The 21,622-nt window shown below is 56.7% G+C and overlaps 1 protein-coding gene across 3 annotated transcripts in view; it reads left to right on the top strand.

Annotated features, from left to right (window-relative positions):
- Window positions 1-21,622, top strand: part of MROH1 (maestro heat like repeat family member 1) — an 83,356-nt gene that overhangs the window by 20,513 nt on the left and 41,221 nt on the right. For all 3 annotated transcript variants that reach the window (XM_090040882.1, XM_090040881.1, XM_090040883.1), the window contains exons 7-20: window positions 470-610; window positions 1,477-1,569; window positions 6,794-6,872; window positions 9,355-9,468; window positions 10,627-10,700; window positions 11,186-11,305; window positions 12,424-12,534; window positions 13,279-13,423; window positions 13,527-13,567; window positions 15,243-15,384; window positions 16,034-16,086; window positions 17,123-17,230; window positions 18,246-18,365; window positions 20,511-20,633. In XM_090040882.1, coding sequence (XP_089897008.1) covers window positions 470-610; window positions 1,477-1,569; window positions 6,794-6,872; window positions 9,355-9,468; window positions 10,627-10,700; window positions 11,186-11,305; window positions 12,424-12,534; window positions 13,279-13,423; window positions 13,527-13,567; window positions 15,243-15,384; window positions 16,034-16,086; window positions 17,123-17,230; window positions 18,246-18,365; window positions 20,511-20,633 — 1,464 coding nt within the window. The remainder of the gene's footprint in view (window positions 1-469; window positions 611-1,476; window positions 1,570-6,793; window positions 6,873-9,354; window positions 9,469-10,626; window positions 10,701-11,185; window positions 11,306-12,423; window positions 12,535-13,278; window positions 13,424-13,526; window positions 13,568-15,242; window positions 15,385-16,033; window positions 16,087-17,122; window positions 17,231-18,245; window positions 18,366-20,510; window positions 20,634-21,622) is intronic.

Genomic DNA, 21,622 nt, shown 5'->3' with positions numbered 1-21,622 from the left:
AGTTGCCTCTGCTCCTTAGAGGAGTTGAGTAGGGGACTGGACAACACTTGTGAGCTCAAGGAGGTGTGTGTGTGTGTGTGTGTGTGTGTCAGCTCCCCTGTTGCGGTGTAAGAAACTGCACAAGTTGGTAGCTGGGTTTGCAGCGAGATGTCCTGGTCCCACTTCCACTCGCTCTAGACGCCTGTTAGCACCACATATCTTCAGCACGCAAAGGAAAAGACTAACTGTGGGGACTACACTTTGTGGCTTGGGGGTGCGGTGTGGGGAAGGAAAGCTGCGGCTCTCCTGAGGGGATGGGGGCAGTGGCTGTAGGCCTGGCCCGCTCGCTAGGACCAGATGGAACAGGGCTGGGAGCTTGTAAGGCCCTTGGAGCAATGCCATGGAGACCCCCTGGCTAAGGAGTCCTGCAGTAGGGTGGGGGGTGCTCTATGAGGCTTGGTTGGTGCAGGGTCTCTTTGCTTTCCTGCAGCTGAGGCTGGCAGTCGTGGAAGCTCTTGGACCCATGAGTTACCTGATGCCCAGCGAGAAGCTGGAGGAGCAGCTCCCCAGACTCATCCCAGGGATTCTCGCCCTCTACAAGAAGCACGTGGAGACTTTCTACGTGTCCAAGGTCAGCAGCTGCACACACGGCTCCCCTAGTCCCATGGGGCATCTTTGGGCCCACTCCTTGGTGCTCCTTAGAGTGCTGGGGGATGCCTCAGAGGGCCCTGTGTCACCTGGCATGTGCTGCCAGGGTCTGATGGCCGTGCTGCTCCTTGGCCCTCTCCTGCTGGGCCTTCCCAGTCTGACCAGCATGGGCTGGACTATCGAGTTCTAGCAGCAGAGGAGCAGTTCCAGAGCTTAGCTCAGCTTCCCACTGCTGAGCCCCGTCACATGCCTGGTCCCTGATAGGGTCTGTAAGGACTCCTGCTGTCCAGCATGTGCAGTGAGGTTTGCCTGGGAACTCTGCAGGCCATTGACATGCTGATGTGGTGGTGGCAGCTGCTTGTGTGCACAGGAGCTGCTCCTGGATTTGTAGAATTGGAGAATGAGGGTGTGAGGGAATCTTAGGGGTTTGCATCTAGTTCAGCCCCTGCACAAAGCGGGACCAGCCCCAACTACATCATCCCGGCCAAGGCTTTCTCTAGCCAGGTCTTCAAAACCTCCAAGGATGGAGATTCCACCAGTTCTCTGGGTAACCTGTTCTTGTGCTTTATTATTCTCCTAGTCAGAAAGTTCTTCCTACTATCTAACCCGAGCATCCTCTGCTGCAAATCCTTACCCCATGATCACTGTTGGAGGTGGGGGGGTGGTGCTCTGAGAGCCTCAGCTCTGCTCTTCCCCCAGCACCACATTGGTTTTTACCTGCAGCCCCTGGCCCCTTCCTCCCAGGCTGGTATGTACCAGTTTGCTGGCCAGCATATACTAACTACTCATCTCATGGTGTAGTTCCTTTTCCCCCTGTAAGAGCACCTTTTGTAATGTGTCATTGAGCAGAGCTTGTGCCAGATCCTGGAGGCTTCTGTCGACATTGGCAGCCGTACTCTGGACACACAGCTGGACGCCCTCCTGAGCGCACTGCATCCCCAGGTGAGGACTTCAGGTTGGGGGCCAAGCAAGGCAGTGAATCCTGTACTGGGAGCTGAAAGGGGGTGCAGAGCTACAGGGCATGCACTGACAGGCTCCTCTGAAAAGGGGCTGGAGTGGGTGCTTGATCCTGGGGCTGAAGTCAGAGAGCACCATAACCTCTTGCCAGCTAACAGAATGACCTTCCCAGGCTCCAGCCTGCAATGGGGAGGGAGGAAGCTTCCCTTAAACAAGGCCATCTCCCTGTCTGCTGGGGGGGCCTGAGCTGGCCACCGCAGGCTGTGGGGATGAGTCGAGCCATCAGCAGAGTTAAGAGAGCTTCAGGAGAACAAGAAATGTGCTCCTCTGCTAAGGTGAAGGGGGCTCAGTGCCGCTGTTAACAGAGAAGGTCTCCCTGTTGCCTGTCGTACAGGGGTTGGGGAGGCCGTCCCCCCCACCACACGGACAGCTTCTGGGCTTAGCTTCTGGCCCAGACATGCTATGTGAGGGTCTCAGCCCTGCTTTGCACTGGAAGTGGAGGCAGGTCCTTGGATTCGGAGCACTTGGGTTGGACGGGCTCTTGCAAGATCATGTCTTATCTTAAGGCAGGACCAGCCCTGACTAAACCATCCCAGTAAGCATGTGTCTAATCTGGTCTTAACTTTTCACAAACACCCCTCTCAGTTCGCAGACACGGTGCCCAAAATGGCAAGGATGCCCTGACTAGGTTCAGGTAAAGCTGAGGGTGCTGCCTGTGTCCTGCTGCTGCAAAGACAAGAAGCTGTTAAATACACTTGAGAGGCCCCAGGCAGAGGCCGTGCCTCCTCCAGCAGAGGAAGGCAAAAACCCCACGGTCTGTACTGGCCTAACCGTGGGGTAGAATTGCTTCCTGTACCCCTTGAACCGTGATGTGTGACGGTGACCCACTGACTGTTAGGCTTGGAAGGGTTTTACAGGTAGAGATTGTCCAGTGCAGGCCCCAAACCAGCACATGCCACTTGACTGGTGGGCCTCAAAAGGGGCTCCTTGTGCTGAGCTAGCAGAGGCTGGTGATAGCCCTTGACCTGCCAGTCCTGTAACGAAGCAGTGGCCATTCTGGTTTCTCAGCACCATACATGCTGTTGTTGCAAAGCAGGTCGGTGCGTTGGGGCTGACATCTCTTCAGCCTGCGGGCCCCAGGCTCTTATTCATGGACAGGAGGAAAAATTTATGCTAGGTGAGTTCAGGACAGCTCTTCCAAAACACTGGGTGGCAGGACACAGACAGCCTGAGGCCACCACAGTGAGGGGGTGGGAGCCAGCGGTCTCGGTTCAAGGAACCTCTCAGAGTAGTTTCACTTCTGTGGTCTGAGCAGTGCCCTCCTGTTATAACTGTGCAAGGTGCAGAAAGGCCTGTTTTGAGTGGCTTTTCTGTTGGAGCACCCTTGAAAAGGAGCCTGCTGCTGCCAGCTCTGGCTGGGTTGATGCGGTCAGCTGCAGTTTCCAGTGGGGTTTCCTCTGTGAGAGCACACGGTGCTCTGCTTGTGGAGGAAGCCTGATGTGTGCTTCAGCGCTGAGTGTGAATCCAGCCATGTGGGCCAAGCCCAGCTACTGGGTCAGGAGCAGAGACTTGCATCCCTTCAGCCACTTGAGGCATCCAGGTTCTCCCATCACATTGGTGGCATCACACGCTCAGTGAAGCTTCCTGGAAGTGCTTGGGCTGCTCGTGTTTGAGGACCAGATGCATCTGTCCCCAGGCCTGGACTACCCAGGCGGGCCTTCCCCATGGAAAGCAGGGGAACTGAGCTTCACTCACACATGTGCCACTTCCTCTGCTGAATTCACGTGCTGGATCCTGTGTGAGTTGTGTGGGCAGCATCATTCCCACTTGTTCCTCTTCCTGTCTTGGGTAGAGCCCTTTATCGCAGTGTCAGCCCAAGTCTTGTAACACCAGTCTTCTCCGAGGCCAAACCTGGGAGTCCTCTGCCTACGTAGGATGTGCTGACTTGTGCTTTCATTTCGGGTTGGTGTCAGTGATGGAGGGACCTGAACAGCCTGGCACTTTGAGCAGACTTGGGGCTCTTGACTTCGGAGAGTGCAGGACGTTCATGGTGGGGCCGAGAGGAGCAGGGACTCTGGCCATCCTGTGTGGAGTGTCTGCAGGGTGGGGGACCCGAAAGGTGCTGCTTTGCTCCCTCTTCCTCGTGCCAGCTGCATTGCAACCTCTGTGCTCCTTGCTCACTGCTGGCTGCTGTGGCTCTGGTTAGGAAAGCCCCATCAAGCTACAGGCAGATGTTTGATGTCCTAGACACCTGCACCTGAGGCTTAGAACATAAATGAAATAATATCCCCCAGATCTGCTACTGCCGAAGAAGAGGGGGTGCTTCCTCTTGAGGCAGTTGGCAACCAGGTAATAAACGACCTTCCAGTGCCATAGCAATGCACCTGTTTGTTCTACATCAGGAATGGATCCAGCCTGCAGAGACATTGGATCTGGGCAGAGGGGAGAAGCGGCAGCAGTGATTGGGCCCTAGTTCCCACCTGCCTTGGACCAGAGCTGGATCATTGCAGCCTGTCACAGGAAGATGTTGCTGATTCCCTGCTCTAGACTTCTGGAAGCGGGTCTTGACAAGCAGGCCGTTCTGGCCAAGTCTGCTTGTCCTGCCCAGTGGCCGTTTCTTATGGCCCTGAGCTTGTAGGCAATGCTGCTTGTCCCTGCTGGAGTTGGAGAACTGTCCTTTCCCCAGAGCCTGCAGTCACCATTGCTAGTTCAGATCAGGGAAGAGAAGAGTTCACATGGCTCTGGATTGGGAGCAGAGCCCTGACTTGGCGGTGCAGAGCAGTGCATGGGTGTACTGGTGGAGCTCTGACTGGTCCAGTGGCACAGCACCCTCCATCACGGGAGGTGTCTAGGAGAGGCTGGAAAGCCACTGGACAGGGATGATCTGGGTGCAGCGATGCCTGTGCTCTGTTGTGGAGATTTCCCAGGTTTCTGGGCTGTGTTGGTTGCCCCCCCCCTCCCCTTTTGCTCCATGTGTTGGGGATTTAAGCCCCCTGCAGAGGCACCAGGTGCTGGGAATGGGGATGGGCTGTGCCAGTGCTCCTGCTGGCACCAACCCATTTTCAAAAAAGGGAGGAAGGAGGACTCAGGAAATTATAGGCCTGTTAGTCTTACCTTGTTCCTGGGGAAGCTCTTTGAGAAAATTATCCAGGTGTGCATCCGCAAGGGGCCAGGGGGGAGATCATGCTTAGGGGCAACCAACACTGGTTCATTCGAGGAAGGTCCTGTCAGACCAACCTGGTGGCCTTCTGTGACGAGGTCACAAAATCCTTGGATGCAGGTGTTGCAGTGGACGTAGTCTTTCTGGACTTTAGGAAGGTCTTTGACACTGTCTCTCACCCCATTCTCATCAAAAAATTAAGGGACTGTGGTGTCGATGCCTACACAGTCAGATGGGTTGCAGATTGGCTGGAGGGCCGCACCCAGAGAGCAGTGGGGGACGGGTCACATTCGACCTGGAGGGACGTGGGCAGTGGGGTCCCGCAGGGCTCGGTCCTCGGGCCCGCACTGTTCAACATCTTCATCAGCGACTTGGATGAGGGGGTGAAAAGCACCCTGTTCAAATTTGCTGATGATACTAAGATGTGGGGGGGATGTGGGTGCGCTAGAAGGGAGGAATAGGCTGCAGTCGGACCTAGACAGGTTACAGGGGTGGGCGGATGAGAACAGGATGGGATTCAACACAGACAAGTGCAAGGTGCTGCACCTGGGGAGGAACAACCGGCACCATACCTACAGGCTGGGGAACTCCCTTCTCGGCAGCGCAGAGGCAGAAAAGGATCTTGGAGTCATCATTGATGCCAAGATGAACACGGGCCGGCAGTGTGGGGACGCGGTCAGGAAGGCCAACCGCACCTTGTCCTGCATCCACAGATGCATCTCGAGCAGGTCCAGGGAGGTGATCCTCCCCCTCTGTGCGGCACTGGTCAGGCCGCAGCTGGAGTCCTGCATCCAGGTCTGGGCGCCGCACTTCAGGAGGGATGTGGACAACATGGAGAGGGTCCAGAGGAGGCCACTTGCATGATCAGGGGACAACAGGGCAGGCCCTATGAGGAGAGGTGACGGGCTCTGAACCTGTTCAGCCTCCACAAGAGAAGGCTGAGGGAGGATCTGGTGGCCATCTATAAACTGGCCAAGGGGCACCAGCGGGGGTTGGGTGAGACCGTATTTCCCCAAGCACTACTGGTAGTAATGAGAAATAACAGCCATAAGTTGATGGAGAGTAGGTTCAGGCTAGACATCAGGAGGTGCTACTTTGCTATTAGGGCGGCTAGGATCTGGAAGCAACTTCCGAGGGAAATGGTGCTCGCTTCTACCCTAGGGGTCTATAAAAGGAGGCTAGATAATCACCTTGCTGGGGTCGTTTGACCCCAGTGCTCTTTCCTGCCAGGGCAGGGGGTCGGACGTGATGATCTGCTCGGGTCCCTTCCGACCCTAGAAACTATGAAACTGAGGGTCTTGCCCCTGCGCTGTGGCTCAATCTGATGCTGCGCTGGGGCAGGAAGGGATTTTACCCTCTGTTCAGACTGGTGCAGATTGCGGGGGTTTGCCTTCCTCTGCAGTGGGGGCACAGCCTCTGCCTGTGGTCTCTGGAGCATATATCTACAAACTTTTATAGAAGGATATTGGCGGCCGTGGCCCCCCTGCTTTTCTAGCGGCAGGGGTGATTGTTGTGTGGCTCTGAGGTTGGACATGGGGTTTGTCTGGATGGGTTTGGAATGGGGCGGATCCTGCCTCAGGCTGGGCTTGGACTAGATGTGACCTCTGCAGCTCCCTGTCCATCCCATGGCTTTAGGATTCTGTGATCAGCCAGAGCCAAACACAGAGCAGAGCTGTGGCCCCCAAAGAGTCTAACTCCTATTCTGAGTGTAGATAAGCCTGCAGGCTGAAGAGCATTTGGGATGGAGGTGGGGGTGCAGGTCCACATACATGTTGTAGATGTGGTGTTAACTCCTGCTCTGATCCTGCCTCTTGAAAGGGACATGCATGCCAACCCCAGAACCCAGCTGATCCCATGCGCTTTGGCAGCTGCCCTTTGCCCATCAGATGTGCCCTGACTGTGGAAATGCTGCACTTAATGTGCCTCAGAAAGGGGACGGGGGTCCAGATTGCCAGCCTTCCCACCAATGCCAAGCCTGAGTTCTGCTCACAGGGTTTGTCGCAGCTGGTGCTGGTCCCTTCCCATCTCACCGCTTGCTTCTCCACACAGATCTGTGCCCCTGCGGACCCCGCCATCCCGCTCATGGTGAAGAATCACACCGAGGTGCTCCGCTGCTTCACCGTTCTGGGTAAGGGCTCGAGGGAAAGGCAGGGTCTCTGCAGTCTGTCCTGCTGCCTTCTAGCGCTGGCTAGGGGGCTTGGGTACTTGGAGACTTGGCTTTCTCCTGGAAGCACAGGTCACATTGGAGTCTCCTGGTCTGAAGGACAACTCCTGACCCATTCCCAGCCAGTCCGGTGGTGGACTTGGTGTGTGAGCCCCTATGGTGAATGTACAGTTGTGGCTGCTGGCTTACGGTGGGGCCAGCAGTGAAACTCCCCTCTGCTCCTGGGCCCTTGGGGGTTAAAAAATGCAGTGTGAATTTGGAGCGAGTCCATATCTGCTACCGGGCTGCCCCAAGTAGCTGCATTCCCTGCCTGGCTCGGAACCCGCGGCTCCCGGGTGGCGTAGGAAGTGGGCACATGGGCATCATGTGCTCTCTGGGATGCCTGACTCAGCTGAGATGCCCAGTGACCCTTAGTGCTGCACTGCTGTGAACCAGTAGAGAAACCTGGAGCTTGCTGAACCAGCGCTTGGGGCTGCCAAATTTGTCATCCCCCTCCCCTTCCCCCCGCAAAAGTCCCAGCAGCCCCTCACTGCAATCATTCGAGCTCTGCAGGGTGATTTGGCTGAGTCACGGCAGCTCCCGGCTCACCCCGGGCAAGGAGCCGGCTGCAGCACGTGCCCCAGTGCAGGGTGCTGACTGAGCTGCACAGGGTATCGGGAGGAGAGCCTGGCTGGGCACATGCTCGGTGGCAGGACCTGGTAGGGGCTGTGCTTCCCATCCTCAGGAAGGACTCGACTGCTAGTTTAGTAGCAGAAGCCACAGGTTTCACGGCGGCTTACTCCCACCTGCTGCTCTGAGCAGGAGTGCCCCTCCCACTGCCCACTGGATGGCTGTAAAGCTTTGCTCCCCTTAGCCCTATGGGCACAAAGGCAGGCTCCAGCTGCAGAGGGGTGCTCAGTGCAGGCTTTGCTGGCCAAGCTCTGCAACGTAGCCTAGGCCCTGGACAGCGCTTTCCAGCTTGCGTGGCCCTCCTCTAGGAATGGGGCCTTGGAGAGCAGAGCCCTGCGTTCCTGGCTCTGCAAAGGCGCTCTTGCTAATGACTCGGCCTCTAGAGGAAGCCTGTGGCTCTGCCAGTGAAGCGGCAGTAGCTGAGAGGCTTCCATGTCACTGCTGCGTGACTTCCTTCCTGCTGCTCGTGCCTTGGGAAGCTGTGAGCTGTGACGTGTTCCCAGCAGTATCTTAGGCCTGTAGCAGCACTGAACATGAGATGCCATGCCTGATCCTTCCCTGTATCATAGACTCATAGAAGTCGGGTTGAAGGGACCTTCTAGATCTTCAAGTCCAGGTCCAACCCCCTGCCTGGGCAGGAGAAGAACTGGGCTCAAATGACTCCAGCCATGTAGGCATCAAGCTTCTTCTTAAAGAAGGAGCCAGCACCACTTCCCTTGGAAGTTGGTCCCAGATCCTAGCCGCCCTGACTGTGAAGTCGCTCTTACGGTGTCTAATCTAAACCTCCTCTCCAACAACTTATGGCCGTTATTCTTTGTTATGCGGGGTGGGGGGGTGCTCAGGGAAACAAGGTCTCTCCCAAACCCTGCTGGTCCCCCCCTAGTGAATTTATAGATGGTCAGCAGGTCCCTCCTCAGCCTTCGCTTGTGAAGGTTGAACAGGTTCAGGTCCCGCAGTCTCTCGTTGTAGGGTCTGCCCTGTTGTCCCCAGATCATGCGGGTGGCCTCCTCTGGACCCTCTCCATGCTGTCCACATCCCTCCTGAAGTGGGGCGCACAGAACTGGACGCAGGACTCCAGCTGCGGCCTGACCAGTGTTGTGTAGAGGGGGAGGATCACCTTGTCCCTGCTAGAGATGCACCTGTGGATGCATGACAAGGTGCGGTTAGCATGACAAGGTGCGGTTAGCCCTGCCAACTGTGGCCTTGTATTGTCGGCCCTTGTTCATCTTGGAGTCAGTAATGACTCGAAGATCCCTTTCTGCCTCTATGTAGGACATTACTCTGACATATTCCGCAGAAGGCAGCGTGTGCCAGACTGGGCCTTCTGACCCCCTTTGTTACCGGGGAAAAGAGAAGGAGACGCTTGCACAGAGCTCTGGCCAAGTGAAGTTATAACCAAGTCGAGGCCCCCAAGTGCAACACCTGCCCTTCCCGCATCCCCGTTCACGCACTGCTCTGTGCAGAGGCCGTTGCACATGCATGTTGGCAGCATCCTTCACAGTATTTGCCCCTTGATGGGGGCAGTGGGTGCACATCTAATGTGGCCTAGGACACGTACCATGTGTTCCACTTGGGCAAAGCCGCCCCAAGACGCATCTTGGCCGGCAGGGCTCTGTGCTGCCCAGAGCTCTTGCCTGTAGCAGGCTGCATCGTTGCAGCTCTGAGCCCATTGGCTGCAGCTGTCTGAATTAGGCAGCTGCCAGCCTTGTTCAGCTGCAGGCTGCAGCCCACTGCACAAGCCAGGAGTGTCTATAACAGCCAGTCTGGTCTCCTTCAGCGTGTTCCTTCCCTGACCGCGTCCTCGCCTTCCTGCTCCCCAAGCTGGAGAACAGCAACGAGAGAGTCCGGGTGGGGACGCTCCTCATCATGCGGCAGATCATCAACTGTGCTGGTGAGTACCATGTGATAAGCCACGTGTGTCTGATCAGAGGACTGAGGCCTCATGCTAGCTGAGCCAACCGCTGTGATACCTTGGGCTGGTCCTGCGACTGGCCTGTGCATGGTCAAGGTCTTTTGGACATGAAACGGGAAGCTTAGGGCTGTCATGCAGCTGATGACTTGGCCTGGAACCAGGGACCAAAGCTACTGGCTATCTGTAGGCTGACAGTGCTGAGGAAACAGTGGTTTCCCCGCTGGCAAGGGCCCCAGGAGGCTTCTCCTTCCCCCACTGCCCAGTGTATATATAGACACCTGTCGCTTGTGTAGGCACGTGTGAACAAGACAAGCCAATGAGCTGGTGTTGAAACTCGTGTTGCTGGGCTAGCTGGTTAGCATATGCTGTTTTGGCTTCAGGGTTGTTGGGGCCAGAGGGCATCTCTGCACTGCAGGCTGTAGTAGGGAAGCACAGGGCTCTGCCTGGGCTGATTAGACCCTGGTGCTCCCAGAGCTGTCAGTCTGGGCAGAGCACTGTCCTGCCGCCAGCCCTGAGCTAGTTCATCTGTCTGGTATGGCATCGTGCCATGCAGACATCCAAGAGAGGCCCTGATGTGCTCCCCTGGACCAGCCTTGACCTGCTGTGCTGGTGTTTCTCTGACAGGGCAGAGAAGCCGTGAGTTGCATCTGAGCAGGCCTCTCCTAGGATAAAGACTTCCCCCAGGGCTTGCTCAAAGCTTCCTTGCAGCGTGGTTGCTTCTGTTGCCATTCTGAGGAACAGAGACTGCTGCTCCCTGGCCAGCTCATGGCAGAGCAGGGGCTATGCCCTACATGTCTGGCTGCACTCAGGCCTGAGGTTAGATCTCATCTCTGAGAGCACCGGCTGGTTCTGCTGCCTCCACCCACAGTATCTTCTCTGCTGGGGAGAAGCATCGGGATCGAGGCGCGTTCGTTCCACTGTGCACTGGTGGCTGTTGGGGGCGGTGGGGAGGGAAGAGGCGCCAACTTCCCTTCCTTCAGCTGCTGGGGCAGGGAGGCGAGCTCCCAGGTCATGTGGCTGGTCAGTACTGGCAGCAGATAGCTGGAGCCCTCCAAAGGTCCCACAGGGCTCTGAGCATCTCTGTGGTAGGGCAGGAAGGTTGTGAGGAGCTGCTGGAACCATTGTTGTCTCTTCCAGCCTCCCAGATGGAGATGAAAAAGCCCTTTATTCTCTTGTCCATGAAGCTCCCTCTGCAGGACAGTAGTGACAAGGTAATGGGGCTCCTGCCGGGGGGTGGGAAGTGGTCTGCCTCTTGTGCTGTGTTCGTGCACGTGCCTGACACTCTCGGGCTGCCTTCCCTGTGGCATGCCAGGGGCACACTCCCTGCACCTTCACTCTCCTTTGGATCCCTTTGAGCTCTCGCTGTTTCCACCCCAGTGACTTGCCTCAGTCTTAGAGGATCAGGGGTAGCCTAAAGCCTCTTGTGACCTTGGTCCCCTGTCCCTCCCCTCCTGGCAGGGGCTGGTTGCCCACTCTGCAGTACAGTGCTGGTCATAGAGCTGCATGTAGGCAAGTGCTGGAGAGCCTTCATCTCCTGAGTGCTGCCACCCCCTGACTTTAGCACCGTGGCTGGTGCCGCAGGAAATGCAAAGGGCGCCATTAGCTCGGGAAGTGCCATGCCAGCCCCCTGGCTCCGCTTTTCTCGGGAGTTGCTGGGGAGTGTTCCCCTTCCCCAGCTACTCTTGCCTCCCCACAGGTGAAGCGGGCTGTGGTGCAGGTGATCAGTGCGATGGCTCACCACGGCTACCTGGAGCAGGCAGGCGGTGAATCCATGATGGAGTACATCCTCCGCCAATGCGCTCTGCCCCTGGACACGGTAAGGCTTGTGGCAGAGCGCCAGTAATGGGGGGTCTTGTCCTTCTAGATCAGGCAGTGCCAGCCCCATGAGATGGCATCACCCATTGTCTACTCTGGTCCTTGTTCTGGGGAGCTGGCTCCGGCTTCAGCAGCAGACTTTCATTCCCAGCACTAGGAAGTGCACCCGGCTGTGATGTGGATGTCTGAAGAAAGGCACCATCCAGAAGCAGAAGCAGGTGGCAGCTGCACCTGGGCTGTAGGGACAAGAGCTGCTTGTGGGGGCCCAGGTCAGAGGGATGCAGGGATCTGGTCTCTACTGGCTGCCCCTCTGGGTGCAAATGACATCTCGCCTGGACCAACGCTGCAGGCTGCGCTGGGCTCTGTTGCAGCTTGCTCCGGTGCTGCAAAAAGCCTGGGGAGCTTGTACATGTGACGGCACCAGGACACTAGCTGTGCTTTGGTCCCTCGCGCGCAAGTGGAGGTCTTGCTCAGCAAGTGCTGCTCCTGTCATGGGCTCTGAGGCAGACGGGTCGGGGCAGAGGTAGGAGTCGTGACAGCTGCTGCCCCAGCCTCCAGCTTCGTGGCACAGCCAGATCTAAGCCTTGGTCTCCTGCTAGAGACCAGTGCTGGGCTGGTCTCACTCCTTGCAGGCCTGAGCCTGGGCTCATCACTTGGGCCCAGGCTCCTTGCCAGGCCCCTTCCAGAGGTGCTGCACACGCGCGTCCCCCAGAGGCTTCTCCTGGAGCACAGGTGGGGCTTGCCTGAGAACCCAGCCCCAGCGGCAGGCTGGACCCAGGAGACACGGGTGCTCCTTGCGCTCAGCCTTCCCATTTGCTCCCCTGGAGATGAGGGCTGGAGCAGCAACAGGCCTTTCCCTTCCCAGCAGAGGTGACAGGCATGCAGGGCAAGGGAGGGACCTCTCGCACCAAAGAGTGGGGCTGCTGGCCTGGATTAGCCCTGCCTGACCCTGGCAATGAGCCATGTGCCAAGCTGCTGGTCTCATGGTGGGAGGGAAAAGGAGACAGTCCTGCAGCCCCAGTGGCTGATGTTACCAGCTGTCAGCCTTGACCCTGCAGCTGGGACCGGGGATGAGAGCTGATGAGAGCTGTCTGATCCCAAGCTCTTCATCCCCCACAGGGTCCCAAGAAGCAGACACCGGAAGCAGATGACCCTGCCAGCGACAGTGTCCGGAGCATCAGCATCAACACACTCTTCCTCATCAGTACGACCGTCGACAGGATGAGCGAGGTGAGTCCCTCTCTGCCCAGCCGGTGTTTGGCAGGGCCTGGTGTCTGTCTCGTCAAGTGTGCTCATGTCCAGGGCGGCCTGTGAGAGCAGGAAGGCACCTGAATAAGCTGCCTGTCGGCAAGCTCGGCTGGCCTGCTGGAAGGCAAGCCAAGTCGTCACAACCCCTGTGTCCGGGAACAGCTGCCTAGAGCGCATGGAAGTGGGGGTGAAGAGGCTCAGCTAAGCCTCTTCCTGAAGAACAGGAGTCCAGCTGTGAACCGAGGGACACAGGGGTATGGCAAACCCAGCGCTGAATGCTGTGCTAATGCATAGGAGCAGTTTCTTGCAGTCTCTCTTATCCCATAGTAAGGGGAAGCTGGACTGCAGTAACTTGGTGCCATCTTGTTCAGGGAGATCTGCCCTGGTACAGCTTCTGCCTCCGGTCACACATGAGCAAAACACAAGTGCTGTGAAGCTCCCTCTGCATGACTCCTGTCCTAGCTCAGACCCTTTGGAGTTTAGCAGGTGGGGAAGGGATGATACCCTTGGCACAAAATAAAATAATATTAGCATCGCAGAGGTCTGAGCTGCCCAGCGACCACTTTTGAAAGCCCCCGTCCCCTCTTCCAGGAGAAGGGGGCCTGCCTTTAATAGCAAGGTACCTTCCAGGGCTCCGAGAGCCTGGTACATGCGACATTGTGACATGCTTTCCACCTAAGCATAGGTGGTGCCAGCTGAGTGTGAGTGCCTCCCTCCCCTCTGCAGGTGCTGTGGCCCTACCTGCTGGAGTTTGTCACCCCGGTACAGTTCACCAGTGCCTTGACGCCCCTCTGCAAGAGCCTAATGCACCTGGCGATGAAGAAGCAGGAAGAGGGCGAGGCAGCGTTTCTAATCCACTATGATACCAACCGTGAGTGCCTGGGGCTCCCTGGTGCTCCACTGGGGCATGACCTGGGGCTCGGGCCGGGGGGCGAGAAGGTGTCTCATGCCTCTTTCTCTTCCTGCGTTTGCAGCAAATCTGCCATCCCCATCTGCCCTGACCACGAGGCTGCTGGTGAGTAGGTGGGATTGGCACTTGCTCCTCCATTCTCTGCTTGAGGGACCTTCAGAAAGCACTGGCTTTTCAAGCTGGCATGGGCTGCCCCAGGTGCAGGGCAGCATTGAAGCCCATCTTGGGCACCCCACTGAGCAGTGGGGAGTAGGGTGACAGGACAAAGGATCCTACTCCCCAGGCAGCATGCTGTGGGCCAGTGTCCAAACTTCTTTCTCTCTGTGGGAGTCTTTGGCAATTCCCTCTCTCAGGCTGGGGAAGCTGTTGAATCAGACTGTTGCTTCTAGCAACCTGGGCGCTGTTCCAGACAGCACTCACCTCCAGCTTCCTGAGAGCCACTCCGGTAGAGGTCTTGGGTAACAAAAACCAGAACAAAAGTCTGGGAATATTGGGAACTAGTCTCTTACTGCCGCCCCCCCGCTCCAATCTCCAGTTTTCTGGGAAGTACTGGGGTGTTGGTCAGAGATCCCTTCTGGCTGCACAGAGTGAGGGAGCCCAAAGCACGTGCAGACACTGTATCTCTGGTCCAGATGTCCGAGCCTGCCTGGGGATTGGAAGTGGAGCCTGGGCCTTGCCTCTCAGTAGGGATGTGGGGCGGGGGACGATCAGCGACTTGGACAAGGGGGTGGAAAGCACGCTGTCCAAGTTTGCTGATGACACTAAGACGTGCGGCAAGGTGGACACACTTGAAGGAAGAGAGAGGCTGCAACTAGATTTAGACAGACTACAAAAATGGGCAGACAAGAATAGGATGGGGTTCAGCGTAGACACATGCAGGGTGCTGCACCTGGGACAAAGGAATCCACAGCACACAGACAGGCTGGGGGGTTCCCCTCTTGAAAGCACAGAGGCGGAAAGGGATCTTGGAGTCATTAACTCCAAGATGAACATGAGCTGCCAATGCCAGACCACAGCCAGCAAGGCCAGCCATACCTTGTCATACATCCAAAGGTGCATCTCAAGCTGGTCCAGAGAGGTGATCCTCCCCCTTTTTGCGACTTTTTGGTCAAGTCGCAGTTGGAGTACTGCGTCCAGTTCTGGGCACCACACTTTTTAAGAAGGATGTGGCCAGCCTGGAGAGGGGTCGGAGGAGGGCCACCTGCTTGGTGAGAGGGCAGCAGGACAGGCCCTTCAAGGAAAGACTGAGGGATCTGAACCTGCTCAGCCTCAGCAAGAGGAGGCTGAGGGGGGACCTGGTGGCTACCTACAAACTCATCAGGGGAGATCAGCAAATAGGTAGAGCCCTGTTCTCCCCAGCACCACCTGGGGTGGCGAGGAGCAATGGTAATAAGCTGATGGAGAACAGGTTTAGGTTAGAGATCAGGAGGCAATAATTTACACTTAGGGTGGCCAGAATCTGGAACCGGCTTCCCTGGGAAGTGGTCCTCGCCCCTACATTGGGCAAATTCAAGAGGAAGTTGGATGAACACCTGTCTGGGGTCTTGTGAACCCAGCATTCATCCCTGCCGTGGCAGGGGGTCAGGTTAGATGATCTGTTCAGGTCCCTCCTGACCCTAGCTACTATGAAACTGTAATGCCAGCAGGGCCTTGCAGCTGCCAGCACCCAGGCTAGCTCGGGTACCTCTGCCTGGCACTGCGTTGTGCTGTCGGGGCTGACAGCCAGACCTCCTGCAGAGCTTGCAGTTCATCTGCTCTGATTCTTCTGCTCAACGCTCAGGTGGTGTCCTCCCAGCCCTACCTGGGGGACGGCCGGGGGGCCGCCGCTCTGCGCCTGCTGAACGTGCTGCACTTGAGCATCCATCCGGCGCTGGGCCCACTGTGGAACACCGCGATTCCCCCCTTAGTGGAGCACCTGGAAGGTATGGCACGAATTTGGGGCACAGCTGAGCCTGCTCAGAGCAATGAGGGAAGAGCTAGCACACATGCCAGCAAGGACTGTGTGGCCACCCCTGTCTACACAGGGCCATGGTGACTTGAGAGAGGCCCCATGAGAGCAGGTCCTGCCTCGGTGAAGGCGCGGACTCTTGTCAGACTGCACCTGGGGAGCAGCCTGCGCAGACCGCGCCTCCCTGCGCTGAGCGGTTGGGGCCTGTTGGGTGCTGCCTTCCTACCTGGGGCCAGTCGCCAGACAGGCCAGGAAGCCCGGAGCTTGAAGGGAGTGGGTTTGGTGCTGACTTCTCGCCAGGGGAATTCCCCCACCCAAGAAAGCCAAGCACAGTGTCCTTTCTCGCATGCTCAGCTAAGGCAGGCAGTTAGCAGGGGTCTTAAAATCAGCAGCCCCCATGCTGCCAGCCTGTGAGGCTCCACTTATGGTTCCCAGAGCCTGGTGCTTAAATGCTGTTTAAGGCAAAGATACCGTCAGGCACTGCAGCTGGATGTGCCCCCCTGGGGTCCTCCCAGAGCTCGTTGCTTGCAAGGCAGCAGGCTGGGCCGCGCTGCACTAAGCCGGGGGAGTCTGCTATGCGCAGTGCAGGTTGGAGCAGCCTGACGGAGCGCTCTTTGTTCCAGAGCACACGGAGAAATCCCTGTCCCAGAAGGAGTGGGAAGACAAGCTGCTTCTGGTGAGTTGCTCATGGGGTCTGTTTGCCTGTGTGGATAATGCAGGACTGTGTCAGTAGCACATCCATGGCTTCTTGGGGAGGGAGCATGTGGGATAGTGAGGTGCAGAGTGAGTGGGTATGCAGCAAAGCGTAAAGGCCAGTGCTAAAATGATGTCCGGGTCCAGGAAGTAGCAGCTTCTGGGCTGCCATGGGGCACCCATGGGGCAGTATCTTTTGGGGTCCCTGTTCACCCCAGAACAAAGGGGTTCAGGCTTCTGGATCTGCCCTAGCCTGAACCCCGTATGCCAGAGGGACCTCCCACAGAGACCACATGTGAGGCTGAATCTGGGGTGCTGCAAGGTTCCTGAGGGGCAATGAGGGTGTAAGCATGTTGACTGCTTCTGCAGGTGGGTATTGCTCCCCAAAGAGCTCCTCAGCCAGTCCTCCCAGATAAGTCATTAAGCCTAAATCAAAACCAAACCTTGTTGCCTGTCCTGGGCACTAGGACGGAGTCCTTTTGGCTCAGACCCTGGCCCCTCCTTGGTAGCGAGCTCACCTTTGCCCTTCTGCTCTCTCTCCTGGGTTTTAAGCTTCCAGTGAGACACTCCCTCGGTATCCCGGTGTCATGCCCTCTCAACGGGGCTATCTGTTCCCCAGTAAAGTGACAGACCTCTGGCACAGGGTACTGGTACCTGCTGCACTAGGTGAACCAAATAGGACATCGAGGACTTGAGCGAAGCTTGTCCTGCTCTCATGAGGGCCAGGTTCCTGGTTGCCCTGGTTCAAGCTGGGCTCCAAAGCTCTCAACTGCAAGTGTAGCTCCATGGCGGGGAAGTACTTGAGCTGCAGGCTCTTCAGTGGAGGCTGGGCTGCTCGCTGGGCCATGTAAAAACCTCCCCTCCCAGTGTGCCTTCTAGACTGAGCAACCTAAGCGGATGTACAAGGATGTCTCAGCTAGAGGAAGTGCCTGGCCTGTGCTTCTCCCTAAAGAGAGACTCCAAGTCACTGCTCCTGCCTCTGAGCTGCACCCCCTGACCGGTTCCTCTTCTCCCCACAGTTCCTCAAGGAGACACTGACAGTGGTTTCGGACAAGGCTTGGATCTGCCAGTTCAGCACAGAGATGTGCAAGCAGCTGAACAGCTACAACGGCTTCCCCTTGGAGAAGGTCTGTAAGGAGCTAGCCTGGGAAGGCAGTGAATGAGGTTCTTCTGCCTCTGCCACGAGAACATCTGCTCTCCCTGGGCATCTCTTTAACGTGGTCTGGGGGCTGATCGGACCGCTGAGCTGGTTCCTGCTGAATTTGGTGCCTCCAGGCAATGGGAAAGCATTGGGCAGATTCTCTCTGGGCAGATTCAGACCTGGAGTCTTGGGTAGTGGCAAGAGGCTGCAGAGGCCCCGAGCATGGGAGGGCTCCATGCTGTCTGACAGCCGCACTGCTGCAGGTTGGAGGAGCTGCTTGGTTTTGTGCACTCTGGGCTGCTGTCAATTGGCCTGTTCTCAAATGAGCTCGTGAGGAGAAGCCGTCTGGACCAGACAAGGTCTCTGGTGTGAACAGGGAAGAACTGGGGCTTCCTGTGGAGGAAGAACGAATAGTTTGGTGATTGCACCATGAGGGTTTGGGATGTCCAGGTGATGGGGCGGCCAGGCAGTGAGAAATGCTGAAGGGCAGGGTGAGGCAGCAGATGGCAGGATGGAGGGGCTGCGACTGCTGCCCTGCCTAGCAGGGGAAGCTGCCAAGAGCTGAGCCGAGCTGGCTGGCTCTGGCCTGTTCTGCTTTGCAACTGGTGTGTGAAGCAGAGATGGCTTCAAGTGTCTCACTCAGCATTTGAACCCTGAAAATGTGCATGTCCTGCTCCAGTGGGCCTCAGGCCAGCTCCCAGGTTGCCCTGAGATCAGGTCTGCAGAGCCAGGAGCAGATCCCTGGGTGCAGAGAACAGCTTGTTTGGTCATTGAAGTGCTCTGTTAGACCCAACTTTGGCCTCTGCTGCCCAGCACCTGACAGGGCTCCTGCACATGCCATCCTCCTAGACCTACCATGTGGGTCCCCCGTCCTGGCGTGTGCCTAGATTGGGAAGCAGCCCAGTGCAGAGGCTGAAAGGAAGGCCTGTGTGATGTCTGTGTCCAAGGGCTTGGCCAGGCTTTGGCTTCCCAGAACATAACACTCCCCCTCCTCCTTCCAGACCTTCCTGTACAAATGCATTGGCACGACACTCAGGGTCTGCCCCAGCAAGGACATGGTGCAAAAGCAGCTGCAGGAGCTGCTTGAGACAGCCCGGTACCACGAGGAAGCAGAAAGGGAGGTGAGGAGCCATGGTCTGACAGTGCACGTATCCGTGTGGGGAGGCTGGCCTGGGTGGGGGAAGCCTGCATGGGTAGTCCTAGAGATTTGAAAAAGGGGCTCCAAATGGTGGGGTACATCATCCCATACAATGCAACCCTTTTTTTTTCTCCAGTGAAAGAAAACTCGAAGCTTTACTAAAATGCTGGTGGGCTAGCAATGTTTTATTCTATTTAAGATCAAAGCAAAAACAAATAACCATTGGAATGGGCACTGTTGCTTTTTATTTTTTCTAGAGCAGTGGCTTTCAACCTGCAGTCCGTGGACCCCATGGGGGTCCACAGGCTATGTTTAAGGTGTCCATGAAAGAGGACTATGATCATTGAAAAGATGTGAATACCCACATTTACAGTTCAAAGGGTCCATGCCTCTGTTCAAAACTTAGTAGGGGTCCGCAAATGGAAAAAAAAAATTGAAAACCACTGAGCTCGAGTGTATATATAAAGTTTAATGAAATGCAACAAACTAGGCAAAAATAGCCAAAGGGTATTGTGTCATTGGTCCTGTAGTTGTTCTGGTTCTGTGCTCTTCTCTTTAGATTCATAAAACAAAATCTAGCTGCCTTGAGGGTCTTGATAGGGCCTCTACTACTTGACTGTCAGTCACTTCCACACTTGACTTAAGGTTCCCACACCTGAGTTAGTCCTTAGCTAGAGCTAAGAAGCTTGCAAAGCTGTGAAATAGGAGACACGCACATTACCAGGACTGGCTAGTAGACAGCAATGTTGCAAAAGAAGGGACAGTTTGACTAATGAAACGTCAAGACCATTAAAAAGCACAGAGGGTCATTAACTAGTGTGGAGTGGGGAGAGATCAGCAGGAATCTGGGAGATGACAGTGACAGTGAGCCATGAAGTCAGTTGACTCCCTCCGCGCTACTTGAAGAGAAATGCTGCTTCCCCCTCCCGGGCAGTTGGTTTTAAAGTTTGGGTGGAGCAGGAATCAGGGGGTGCAGCTAAACCTGCCCCTGGAAGCTCCTTCCTCATCCTCAAGAGCCCCCACTCTTCTGTCAGTCTCCTTGCTCCAGAGTTGGGGTGAGGACTCGTGGGGTAGGCCTGGGGTAATGAGGCATGGCAGATGAGGCGTAGGACAGCTTGTGACTCAGTGCCCTCTTCGTCCAACTGCTGCAAAGGACAGAGCGGGACTTCTCAGTGGCGGCAGATGACAGGACAAGGAGCAGTGGGCTCCAGTTGCAGCAAGGGAAGTTGAGGTTGGATATTAGGAAAGACTGTCCTGAGGAGGGTGGTGAAGCAGTGGAACAGGTTACCCAGAGAGGTGGTGAGATCCTTGGAGGTGTTTAAGACCTGGGTAGACAAAGCCCTGGGTGGGATGATATAGTTGGGGCTGGTCCTGCTCTGAGCAGGTGGTTGGACTAGATGTGACCTCCTGAGCTCCCTTCCAGCCCTCGTTTTCGATTTAATTCTGCGCAGCATGAAGGGTGCGGTGTCACCCCTCACCGACACATCACCCCTGCGGCCCATGTTGCCTGAAGTCTTGACCAGACCAGCTCATTGCCTGGCGCTGCCACTGCTGCACAGGCCTCTGACCTCAACCGGTGCTACTGTATGGTTACCTCGCCCTGGTCAGAGACTTGGCAGGGAACTTTGCCCTGTTGTAGCTGGGTTTTAAGTGTAGTACAAACATGCTAATGGCACTGGCTTGGGTCCAGAGAGCACAGCTCCAGCAAAACCCAGTGTTTTAATAGCCTATTTACGGAGTCTTGGCCCAGCTCCCGTGCCCCCAGCAGTGAGGGAGAATTCACAGTCTGTGCTTGCTGGGGCTGCTTTCCTTTCAGTTCCCTCAGGAGCTTGCGCCTGTCCATCATGCCTGGGAAGCCTCGGGCTCCTTAATGTGCACACTTGTCCTGGGTCTGGGAGGCAAACCAGGTTCCCCTGCTCTGGTAGCAGCCAAGGACTTCCTCTGGGGCCAGGAGGCTGAACACAGACCTGCAGTTTCCCAGGCTGCCCCTGGGCCTGGGCAAAGCAGCTCCACTCCCTTCCTGGAGGGGATGAAGTGGCTGGGCCCAGAACAAATACAGCAAGGCCGCTGCATGCCGGCGAGCTGGAGCAGGGGCATTCACTGCTCTCTGCCTCCCCCCACCCTCCAGGGCCTTGCCTCCTGCTTGGGGATCTGTGCAATCAGCCACCTGGACGAGGCGCTGGCCAAGCTGGAGGACTTTGTCAGATCTGACATCTTCAAGAAGTCGGTGGGACTGTTCAGCATTTTCAAGGTAAAAGGCCCAGCGTGAAGTGTGGGCTGGCACTGTAGAGTCCAACATTTGCAGGGTCCCTCCCTGCTTGCTGCTTTGCCCTGGAATCACCCTAATCCCGCTGAAGGGGCTTGTGCATCAGTCCTGGGTGCTAGCAGGGGCCTCACTGGCAGTGGAGAGGTCTGGCCTGAGCCCCAGGCTGGGAGCTGGGACTTCTTTCAGGACTGTACTGGAGTCTATTGCACCTGGGCAGCCTTGGGCAAGGCTGTCTCTGCATGTGGGGCTTTGGAGGGCTTCGCTAGCCAGGCACTGGCCCTGGACCCCCACTGGTCTCTCTGCATCCTAGAGGGGGCATTTGTGTCCTGGTTGAACCCCCTGGCAGTTGCTGGACTTGAGCATGGGCTGGGAAGGGGCAGTGCTTCCTCCTCCAGGGATGTGAACCTCCGAGGGTGCTGTAGAGCCAGGGCTGCCTGTAAAACAGTCGCAGTCCGGCTCATTGCTTCTTGGCCTGCTCCATAAGAGACCCATGGCCCAGTCCCCCATCCCAGGGTGGAACCTCCTTTAAGGAAGGCCTTTGGTCTGAGACCATTGACACAGCCCAGTGCAACTACCTGGAGCTCCTCTTGTTGGGGTGACCATCATGGAGCAACAGGGATCCAGATGCTGAGTGCCTTGTAATGATACCAGCTTGTGAACCCACCTGGGTGCAGTGTAACGGGGTAGCAGAGTAGGCTGGTATGGGGCCAGGTACTCGCAGCAAAACAAGCTAAGGAGCAGGCTGCACTCTAGCGTGGTGCATGGAAAGGGTCCATACTAGCTACGCTCTTCACTGGTTGACCAAACCAGAGCCTTAAATTCCAGTGTGAGCCTGGCCTTTCTGAGAATCTGGGTCAAAAAGAGGAGAGGCACACGTGTGCCAGAGTAAAGGAAAACCTCCCCACAGACCTGAAGGGGGTCAGGGAGCCCTGCGTCTTGGCTGCTGTCTCCGCAGGGATATAGGTAAACCAACA

Source organism: Crocodylus siamensis, chromosome 3, assembly GCF_052110815.1.
Source record: "Crocodylus siamensis isolate JL-2025a chromosome 3, ASM5211081v1, whole genome shotgun sequence".
Taxonomy (NCBI): domain Eukaryota; kingdom Metazoa; phylum Chordata; order Crocodylia; family Crocodylidae; genus Crocodylus; species Crocodylus siamensis.
Note: the sequence above shows the minus strand (reverse complement) of the source record. Positions and strands in the feature narration are given on the sequence as shown.